This window comes from Cryptomeria japonica, unplaced genomic scaffold (genome assembly GCF_030272615.1).
Source record: "Cryptomeria japonica unplaced genomic scaffold, Sugi_1.0 HiC_scaffold_752, whole genome shotgun sequence".
NCBI classification, from domain to species: domain Eukaryota; kingdom Viridiplantae; phylum Streptophyta; class Pinopsida; order Cupressales; family Cupressaceae; genus Cryptomeria; species Cryptomeria japonica.
In genome coordinates, this window is record NW_026729521.1 from 45705 (window position 1) to 56846 (window position 11142).

The 11142-nt window shown below is 33.4% G+C and overlaps 2 protein-coding genes across 2 annotated transcripts; one reads left to right on the forward strand and one right to left on the reverse strand.

Annotated features, from left to right (window-relative positions):
- Positions 1-2502: 2502 nt before the first annotated feature.
- Positions 2503-3437, reverse strand: LOC131058836 (early light-induced protein 1, chloroplastic-like). The gene is made up of 3 exons (XM_057992432.2): positions 3221-3437; positions 3106-3129; positions 2503-3022 (listed from the first exon to the last, which is right to left on the reverse strand). The coding sequence occupies exons 1-3, from the start codon at positions 3344-3346 to the stop codon at positions 2678-2680; spliced, it is 495 nt and encodes a 164-aa protein (XP_057848415.2). The 5' UTR covers positions 3347-3437; the 3' UTR covers positions 2503-2677.
- Positions 3438-5016: 1579 nt separating this feature from the next.
- Positions 5017-5520, forward strand: LOC131872734 (uncharacterized). The gene has a single exon (XM_059216131.1). It carries the CDS (start codon positions 5017-5019, stop codon positions 5518-5520), a length of 504 nt encoding a protein of 167 aa, XP_059072114.1.
- Positions 5521-11142: the final 5622 nt, after the last annotated feature.

The following is an 11142-nucleotide window of genomic DNA, read 5'->3' on the forward strand; positions in this document are numbered from 1 at the left end:
AACATTTGCAAAGTTTTATTAGAGGACTTAAAAAATACACCAATCAGTTCTCGAATCTATTTTGATATGAAATTATTTGGTACATTTTGAGGATTAGGAATTTAGAGAAGTATCAAGGGATAGAAAGGGTGCTTACTGAGTCTTTACGTAGACTCACATTCCATATTGTCTTCTCGCAGGTCATAATGGTTATCAGACTCAACAAAGAAAAATTTCACATATTTCCTGAGGATGGACATACCAGGATTTTTATCTATGAGCTCTCGCATGGATATACATGGGGAAGGTTAAGTGAAGAGAGAACTCCCTTTGTCACCACCTTAGATGCACTCATGAAAGAGATAAGAGGGAATGGAGTGATGAATCACTAGCAAATGATTAGTAATGCCAAGAGGTTGGATGATCAGAGGCTGGTGTGGATGGAAGGCCCCCTTCTGGGTAGCTTTGTTCTAGAGAAGACTTCTATTTGTGGCACCCTATTCATTTTTGACCCCATGTGTATAGAATCCTGGTTGCTATTTTGACATATTCTATTATTGGCATTTTGTACTAGGCTTTGCTTCATATTGATAAATGTATATGGTTGTAGCTAGAAGCCTAGGTTTGGTATTAGGATGTAATGTAAATGTAATCTATGACTGGTATACTAGAAAGTATTTGTGGTTTTGTCTAGTTTCTTAGGCTTTATTCACCTGTGAACACAGATTATACTTGATGTATTTCAGTTTTTACCTTATAATCAACAAAAAAAAAAAAGATTATTTTTCATTTAAAACCCACAAATTTTTGAATCATGCAACATATTGTTTGTCCACATGCTAGATAGTGAATAATTCATGTCACATAATTGATCATTCCATTTGAATAATTATATTAGATGACACATTGAGACCACTTGATAAAATTTCAATTGTAGAAATAAAGTGTTAGGTTGAATTTTATAAAGAATTGTTGCTTCGTTCTTTCTTTAACAACCTATTGTTCAAGTTACTTCTTGGTCATATATTTATTTTTTTCTTGATGTGATAATGTAAGACTTCGCTCATAATTAAGGAGGTTAGGACAAAAGTTTAGAAAAAAATCACATTTTATGAAGAAAACAACCATCACAAATACAATTTTTCAACTTAGATTATCTAAAAGTGATGTTTATGTTTTGAATTTAAAAATGATGAATATTTTTTTTTAAGTCAAACTTAATCAAAACATCAAAGTTTCAATGGGATAGTAGTATTTCTTTTTTTATTTATCATTTTTTTAAAATTTCATAAAAGTACTCTTACCTAAAGAAATCTAGAGTTAAAATTGTTTTTTTTCAAGAAGGGTTAAAATGCCACAAAGGTTGTCATATAGACAATTTGAGGCAAAAGTGTTTCAACTAGAACATTTTTGTTCAAAAATATTTTGGACAAAACAATCTATGTGAATTCAATCTTATCTATGTTTTAAAATGAGAATATAGAAAACTTATTGTTTCATGTTATAGAGTTTTGTCAAAAAAAAATTATGTCATGTAGTTTAGGTGAAACTATTTCACCTAATACTACTTTCTTGAATAAAATTGCGATATGATATTGAATCTTTATCCGTCATCTATTCATAGTGGTGTAATGAAAAAATATAATTTTGTGGATGACCTTAGAATGAATGAAAAAAATTCAATTACCTTAGTGAAAGCTAGAATCAAACCTAAGATTGATCTCTCATGTTGCTTAGAAACTTTAGATCTAGAAGATTTCATTAAGTAGATCAATGATTTGAAGATACATAATAACACATCTAACAAACATGCACAAGGCTAGCTCATAATGACTGATAAATGAGGCTAGGATCTAAGAACTTAAATTTGAAGTTTAAAATGTTAGGTTCATTCCAATAGACGATATGATCAATCTTGAATACGAATGAAAAAAAACTCACATAGTGAAATGATAATATCAATACATGGAGTGAATGTCTAGATGTGCCTGCAAATTGATTGTAATATATTACAAATTTAAATAATGAATGTATGTGAATATAGTTTAAATGGGGATATATAAGTTTCAATACATAACTTTTAAAAGAATGCAAATCAATTTGCCTTTAAATACAAGAAGATAACCATAAATCATGTAAACATGTGTTTAATTAGCTTTGACAAATAACAAATGATTATGAATAAACTAAAATTTGAATTTGAGTTTTAAAATTGTAGGAATCAGATATAAAGACACATAATTAATTTTATGCATGTCAAAATGACTTAGGCCACAAGAATTGTAAAATGAAGGTAAATAACAAATATTAATGAATTAGTGCATGGGTAAAACTAATATATGTATGATAAAACTGAACATCTACATAAATTGGTAGACCAATTAGAAATCTTCCAGTTCACCAGATATTTAAATTCTTGCATTGATTTGAATTATTTTGAACATATTTGAAATGTATAAGAGTATTTAAACGCTAAGAAATCTGTTGTTTAACAAGCTTTCAAAAAATAGTAAAGTGCCCTAGTCGTTGAACTCAAACTTTCTTTATAGTATAAGATTGAATTTTTTTACAAGGTTTTGTATAATTGAACTGTATGACATTCTAAACAGTACAAGAAAATTCCACTGGAACATGGAATGCCATGTGAGAGCTTCCAATACTGGAGCTTGTGCTTGAATAGAAATAGATATTAAGGTGTTTATACAAGCGGTCCACCCTTGACGTATTCAGTGAAAGCCAATGCGAGGAGGCCGAGCATAGCAAAGCGCCCATTCCACATTTCTGCTGTGGATGAAAATATTGGCTGCGACGTGCTCTCCCTCGATATTCCATTGAACAGGGGCACCAGTGTCCCCACCGTCATTAATCCTGCAGTTAACGCAAACCACGACAGTCCTCCACTATTCACCTGCGACAGCAAATCTCTTCCGCTGGCCACCTCCACTGCAATGGCCGATACGAACCCCAACATAGCCGCCCTTCCATTGATGATCTCCGGCGCAGGCCCTGAGAACGCAAACAGGTCGCCAAATTTCGTGCTCACCTGGATTTCATATTTCCTATATCAGATAAATTGTGCACATCATATAAATAAACTATAAATTGGGCATCTACAGCGTTTCTTACCTTGGTAGACGTTTCCTTTGGATCCTGATCCACGTACCAAAATAAAACGCATTAGCCAAAGCTTCATAAGAATAAAGAGCAAAATAGCTAAACGAACAACAGCAAAATAGCAAACCTTTGCAGCCATGCACTTGACTTGGAGGCTACTGTTGGGCAATCTACTGATACGACTATTCGTTTTGACTGCCCCGCAGTTAAGTGCTGCGGGTGCTTTCATCATCATTGAAGCCATGGCCGCCATCGATGAGTGCTAAGAAAAGATGAATTCTGTAAGAGCACTTTCCTTTCGAGTTGCTTAAGAATTATTGATACTTAGAATATCTCCTTGAGGACTCGTTGTTGGCTTTATAGCTTGGGAAGGATCGAATTTGGTGGTGTAAAATGGACCGAATCAGGGAAGCAAATGACGTGAGCTTACAATCCAGTGTGTGAAAATTTGAAAACGTGGCTTTTAAATATCCCGCAAATTTGTTTAGGTGAAGTTTCCACACATTACTCTCCTCCTCAACGTGAAGATTCTACCAATTTTTCGCCCACTCAAAGGTGGACATCGCTCAGTCGAGTTTCAGTTTTGATATTATTTTGAAACCTTGCTTAGTCCTACAGCGTTTCAGGGGAAGGAGTTTAGAAAGATATTTTGGGAATATGAGTTGTTATTGCGACAAAGAATTGAGATGTTTTTGCGAATTTGTTTCTGGGAAGTTCGATTAAAACACGCGGTCTGTCATAGTCACCGTTCAATTTACTCGCCTCCCCAACGTGAAGAGGTGAAGTTTCCACACATTAGTCGCCTCCCGAACGTGAAGATTCTACCGATTTCTCGCCTACTCAACGTGGACATAGCTCACTCGAGTTTCAGTTTGATATTATTTTGAAACTTTGCTTAGTCCTACAGCGTTTCAGGGAAACGAGTTTAGAAATATATTTTAGTAATTTGAGTTGTTATTGTGACAAAAATTTCAGATGTTATTGTGATATTTTTTCTGTGAAGTTTGATTAAAACATGTGGTCTGTGATTGTTATTGTTGGATTTCCCTTTGAATGAGAAAGGTGGGTAATGATATATTCTTCAAGATGCATATTTTTATAATCTCGTAGGATCAAAATTAAAAGAAAAAAATTAATTAAATGTAGAATTTGATAAATAATAATCATGAGTAAATAATTCAATAATTCAATTATATAGAGATGATTGATAGTTTATGATATTAATGTATCATCTTGATTGTAAATTTAATAAAGTTTTAAAGTGTTTATGTATAAATCTATGATGTAGAAAACAAAGAAAGATATATCAATTCAATTATTTCTTAATAACAACACTTAGAAATCAATTATTTATGTAGATATTTGGTATTTTAATAATTGAAATAAAATACATATGCTCTCTTCCTTTATTTTTATGGTTTTTTCTTATTTGTGTTATAAATGTTATAATTAGTTTATAAGTGATATATTTATCCATGAAACTTGTTCATGGTATTGTATATCTTGATTCTTTTGATCATTGATTTGTAGATTTTTATTCTTCATTCATAAAGCTATTTTTTGTCATTGTGATTATATTTTGAGGAACATATTTTTAAAATATTTTTATAAATAGCACCTGATCATACATCAACTTGGATATCGACATCACACAGAGTGAATTATATTATGCAAAATTTATCAAACCAAATATATGCACATTAAAGAAAAACAAATTAGTATGTGCTTGTTAATATCAAGTGTCCAAGCATATAATGAACTAGAGAAATATATATTTAATATTTAGGATCAAATATCTTCATCAAAAAGAGACTTAAATTTTTTTAACAAAGGAAAGTCAATTATTGACACCAAGCACAACATTCTCCCATAACTCATAGCCTTCCAATCCTCAAGAGGATTGGAAAATCATTTATTGACAACATGGAGGATGTATCCAATGAGGATTCAAAGGATGAAGAGTTCCAAGAAGAAGAAGAGGAACAAGAAGAGCAATACAAGGAGGAGATGGAAGGAGAGCGTGAATCTGAGGAGGTCATGGAGGATTCTGACCAAAACTCACAACTTTCCAATCCTCAAGAGGAAGAGGAGATGGTTCCCTACTCACTGGATTTGCCGACGGACAAAGAAAGTAGCAAAAACTTGGAGGATCAGATTAGGGAGCTTAAGGAGAGAATCATGAAACTAGAAGAAAAACTTAATGACTACAGGAAGCATTTTGATAATATATGTGAGGCATTTGATTCTCTCTACACCATCACTGATGGTATCATGAGAAAGGCTGCAATGGGGTTCATGCTAGGACAAAGCAAGATAAAGAAGAAAGCAAGAAAGCTAGAAAAGGAAGGGAAGATGGACGAGGACATTGAAGATAGGGAGGACAATCAGGAGGATACTTGGGTGAATAAGGTTAATAGACATCAGTGAAATTAGAATATGATCAAGAATGATTACGTCAGTTTTCTTATTTTTTGATTTGTTTAATACTCTGGCTAAGATAGTAGTGGTTGTAGTTAGTATATCTGATAGTATGAAGCTTGCATGCCACGTAAAAAAGACTTTTATGATGATTGTCTCTATAGTTAAAGTTCTTAATCTTGTTGATACTCAAATTACTTTTACTATGCTTGAAAGGTGGTTCTTAGTTAATATTAGTATGTTTAGTTATAGAGTCATGTTAATTTTTTATTACTTTTGAGGAACAATTGGTTGGGCTTTCTTGTCTGGTTTCTTTATGCCACCTCTTTTGTTGTTGTACTCTGATTTTGTTGTTTTGTAGGTTCAGGGCCTTCTCCCTTCTAATATGATAAAAAACATTCTCCCATAATTGATTATTGATCTAAGTTTCACATCCAATATTTTAATTTTTGTATTTCTTTATTTTTATGATAATGATAAGCCCCATATTCTTTACCTCGATTAATTATTTCTTCAATGATTGTATGTTTTCTTATTGCCCTAGATAATTTAAGGAAGTTATTTATTTTTCTTACATCTTTGTGAATTTGAATTACACTCCTTAAGGTTTATCTTTAAAGTTTAATACTTCTACATTAGAATTTCATCTTTTATACTTTAACTAACTACCCATTCTCTTAAGCATGAATAAGATCTAAATGCAAACTATACTCTTGTATCATTACTAGTTTATTTACATTAGATTTTGTGATTTTATGGATGTTCTTTGCATTATGCTTACACACTCAATATTTGATTCTATGTTGTGGTTACTTCATTTATTACATTCCCATAGATCTTTCTTATAACCTTTTATTCATGCATGCCTTACAAACTTTAATTTATTCTACTCTTGCTTTCATTTGATTACCCCATCTTATATTATTGCATGTACTTTTATCTTGTAGATGGGAATATGTATTCTATAGAGGTTTTCTTCAACATAGGTTTGATATGCTACTAGTAGTGTCAGGCATTGGCTTCTGCGAGGGGCCCTCATCCTCTGAGGTTTTGTATTCAATTCTTTTGGGACTTGGATATCATTCCAGTCCATGGCCATCTTGCCCTCCTCACCAGAATCTGTATCTGAAACATTGTACACATCCTGCTTGGCTAGGAGTTTGGGATTTCTCAAGATAGGGGAGGGTTTTACCTCATGAGCCTTAGCATACTCCATAATTAGGAGTATTAACCTCTCATGCAGAACCAGATTTTCCTCATTCTCAAAATGCTTGTGAATAGAATGCTCAAGAGAGGAAAGTAAATAAAACGACATCGAGATTTTTTTATCATGACTGAAGTGATTCAAAATAGTAATATGATAAGTGAAAATAATAGTAAAGTGGTCATCAAGGGTTATGTACCTCATAATGAACTCTGCCATATCTTCCCAGAGCTTGAAAAGATACTTTTGGTAGTAGCCTCCATCCAAGTTCTTCCTGACTCTTCTTCTCTCACTCTTTTTATCAGAGAAAACTGATAGGTCCTCTTCCATGTTTTTCCTTTCTCTATATTTTTTGCTCTCCATACTCAGCTCTGTAATCTCTGCTATGAAGGGTTTGTTCTTCTAGGTGTTCTTTTAGGGAGATGTTTTTAATTGTTCCTAATCTGGACATTGCCTTTATGGATATAGGTTTCTGGTGGGTTCCACTAGTTGTTGAGGCATAGGTGATTGTGTTGGATTGTGGTGGTTGGGATACTATTGTAGATATGAAAGTCATTTGCTAGAGGGGAGGGAGAGTAAAGGATTCTATGGTTGTGTGAGACTCATAGTATATCAATACCCTTATAGGTGTTGGCTATCTTAGTTTGGCTATTTCTATTGTCCAAGTGGTCAAAAGTGTGTTTCCTGCAGGGATTTCTATAAGTAAAATGTTTAGGGGCGCCTCTCAAAACCCTTTAGGATTGTCTACTCTTGTCCATTCTATGACTATCCTATTTTGTGTTTCTTTGGAATGGATAAGTGTTTCAACTATCATGAGATTTCTAGGCGCTTTCCAGAACCAGCTATTTTTGAGACCTTTGTGGTATCTTCTCTTTTTGAAGAATCTCTGTTCATGGAGGTCCTTTAGGAAAAAAATTGTAGGAAGCCTTTCAAAAACCGCTATTAGATTTCTATTTCTTAAGCTATTTTATCACTAGTGAAAGGGTTTTTGCTTGTATTATGGTTCAAAGTGCTCTCCTAAACCCCTCTGTTCTAAAAATGTAAGCATATTGAGGGTTTGAGACCTTTGTTCCTGCCGTTTGTGTGCTCCGATCAAAAGCCTCTCTTTCAAAAATGGGGTTTCCTCTTTTTTGGTGTTGGTGGTCACACTACTTGTAAGTTCCTCGCTATTCTGTTAAGGGTTTGGAGCCTCTCTCGCTTTAATCATTCAAAACACATTCAATAAGTTGGTGTATGCAAACTAGGTGAGATAATTACTCAAAAGAAATATGACTAGTTTGTAGAATCTAAACCATAGACAAAGCATGAAAATTATTCTAACATTTTATGTAGAGAGTTGAATTTGGAGAAGGGCGTGTTGTACATAGATAATTAATTACAATTAATTGTTTATTGTTTCACAACATCTTAAAAGTTAACAGAGGATTATTTATTATTTTTTTGATAAATGAATATTGAGAAGGAATGTGGTACTCTTGTAATATGTACTATGAATATGAGATGTGTAAGACCATTGTTGCTTATAATGCGACATGATAACTAAAATTGAACTAAGGAACATTACTCCAAATAAGATGCTACACAAACAAAAAAATTTAAAATTGTTAGTATTTTAATTTGCAAGGACAAATAATTTTTCAATTTTACTCTTATCATTGCTCCCACTGTATGCTCCACATATAAGGCCATGATTGAAATAGTTTTACAATTGAAATTTCATCCCTTCTTCTAGATTAAAAATTTCTTTCTAGATCTACCTATAGTCTAGTATATTACAAAATTTAAACTGTTACTTTTCATTTATTTCTTCCATTGGCATAGACTCTTGAAATTGTAGAAGAAAAAGTTAATTATATAAGAGGACCTCCCTTAACGAACTCGGTAACGGCCAACGCTGCGAGACCAATCATAGCCAAACGCCCGTTCAACATCTCGGCTGAGGATGAAAATATTTGCTGTGATTTTCTCTCCGCCGATATTCCCTTCAACATGGGACGAGGGATGACAACATGACTGCATAAAAAATTTACTATTGTCGAGATTGTGAACTTTAAGGGTCACATTTAGGGTTAAGTTGGAATGGTCAGTTTGTTATTGTAGATGTTAAGGTGCTCATGGCTTTTACTTCTATGGTTCATGCAAAGTGCTAAGTGGTAAAAATAAGGACCAATTTTAATGGGCTAGAGTTTTAATGGGCTAGAATTTCAATTTAATCATCGAAAAGGTACAGTTAAATTAATGGTTCAAAAATATCTTTGGTCAATATAATCTTTCATTGCTCAAAATTAAATGTTTGATTCTCACATGTAGGTTTAACTTGTTTGCACTCTACAATGTGATAGTTTATTTAGGTTGACTTAACCAGACATTCATCATGTTTTGTTGGGTAAATTTGGTGTTTGATACCTTTTTATCTGTAGGCACATCCACATTTAGTGAATAATTATATTAGATGACACATTGAGGCCACTTGATAATATTTCAGTTGTAGAAATTAAATGTTAGATTGAATTTTCTAAAGAATTGTTGCTTCATTTTTTCTTTAACAACCTATTTTTCAAGTTACTTCTTGATCATATATTTTTTTTTTCTTGATGTGATAATGTAAGACGTTGCTCATAATAAAGGAGGTTAGACAAAATTTTAGAACAAAATCACATTTTATGAAGCAAACAACCACCACAAATATAATTTTTCAACTTACATTAGCTAAAAGTGATGTTTATGTTTTGAATTTAAAAATGATGAATATTTTTTTTAAGTCAAACTTAATCAAAACATCATAGTTTTCACGGGCTAGTAGCATTTCTTTTTATATTTATCATTTAAAATTTTTTTCATAAAAGTACTCTTAGCTAAAGAAATATAGAGTTAAAATTGATTTTTTTCAACAAGTGTTAAAATACCACAAAGGTTGTCATATAGACAATTTGAGACAAAAGTGTTTCAACTAGAACATTTTTGCTCAAAAATATTCTGGACAAAACAATCTATGTGAATTCAATCTTATCTATGTTTTAAAATGAGAATATAGAAAACTTATTGTTTCATGTTATACAGTTTTGTCAAAAAAAAAATATGTCATGTAATTTAGGTGAAACTATTTCACCTAATACTACTTTCTTGAATAAAATTGTGATATGATATTGAATCTTTATCCGACATCTACTCATAGTGGTGTAATGAAAAAATGTAATTTTGTGGGGGACCTTAGAATAAATGAAAAAAATCCTATTACCTTGGTGAAAGCTAGATGCAAACCTAAGATTGATCTCTCATGTTGCTTAGAAACTTTAGATCTAGAAGATTTCATTAACTGGATCAATGATTTGAAGACACATAATAACACATCTAACAAACATGCACAAGGCTAGCTCATAATGACTAATAAATGAGGCTAGGATCTAAGAACTTAAATTTGAAGTTTAAAATGTTAGGTTCATTCCAATAGATGATATGATCAATCTTGAATACTAATTTAAAAAAACCCACATAGTGAAATGATAATCTTATTTATTATCCTTAGGGAGCCATCTTTTGAGCTAGGGTGTCATAAGGGGTTGTATGTTATCCTTAGGGGTCATATGGTGTCGCATGACCCCTTCGGACACTATATGACCTATAACAACACAATCTAGTTTCTTAAGGGGTCATATGGTGTCCTAAGGGGTCATAGGACACAATGTGACCCCTTAGGACACCATAGAACTCATTATGACCCAATATGGTGTCTTAAGGAGTCATATGGAGTGTTAAGAGGTCATAGGACACAATATGACCCCTTAGGACACCAAAGGACCCATAACGACACAATATGGTGTCATAAGGGGTCGTATGTTGTCCTTAGGGGTTATATGGTCTCCCATGATCCCTTAGGACACCATATGACCCCTAACAACACAATTTGGTGTCTTAAGGGGTCATATTATGTCCTAAGGGGTCGTAGGACACAATATGACTCCTTAGGAAACCATAGGACTGATAATGACCCAATATGGTGTCTTAAGGGGTCATATTGTGTCCTAAAGGGTCCAAGGACACAATATGACCCCTTAGGACACCATAGGACCCATTATGACCTAGTATGGTGTCGTTAGGGGTCGTATATTGTCCTCAGGGCTCATATGGTGTCCCATGACCCTTTAGGACACCATATGACCCCTAACGACACAATCTAGTGTCTTAAGGGGTCATATTATGTCCTAAGGGGTCGTAGGACACAATATGACCCCTTAGGACACCACAAGACCCATAACAACCCAATATGGTGTCGTAAGGGGTCGTATGTTGTCCTTAGGGGTCATATGGTGTCCCACGACCCCTTAGGACACCATATGACCCTTAGCAACACAATTTGATGTCTTAAGGGGTCATATGGTGTCCTAAGGGGTCGTATGACATAATATGACCCCTTAGTACACCACAGG

Bases quoted from the DNA above. Each gene is read 5' to 3' on its own strand.
- LOC131872734 (XM_059216131.1), top strand. From the start codon at position 5,017: ATGGAGGATGTATCCAATGAGGATTCAAAGGATGAAGAGTTCCAAGAA.
- LOC131058836 (XM_057992432.2), bottom strand. From the start codon at position 3,346: ATGGCGGCCATGGCTTCAATGATGATGAAAGCACCCGCAGCACTTAAC. The intron at 3,130-3,220 runs GTTTGCTATTTT...TACGTGGATCAG, and splicing joins TCAAGTGCATGGCTGCAAAG to GATCCAAAGGAAACGTCTAC. The intron at 3,023-3,105 runs GTAAGAAACGCT...TATGAAATCCAG, and splicing joins CAAAGGAAACGTCTACCAAG to GTGAGCACGAAATTTGGCGA.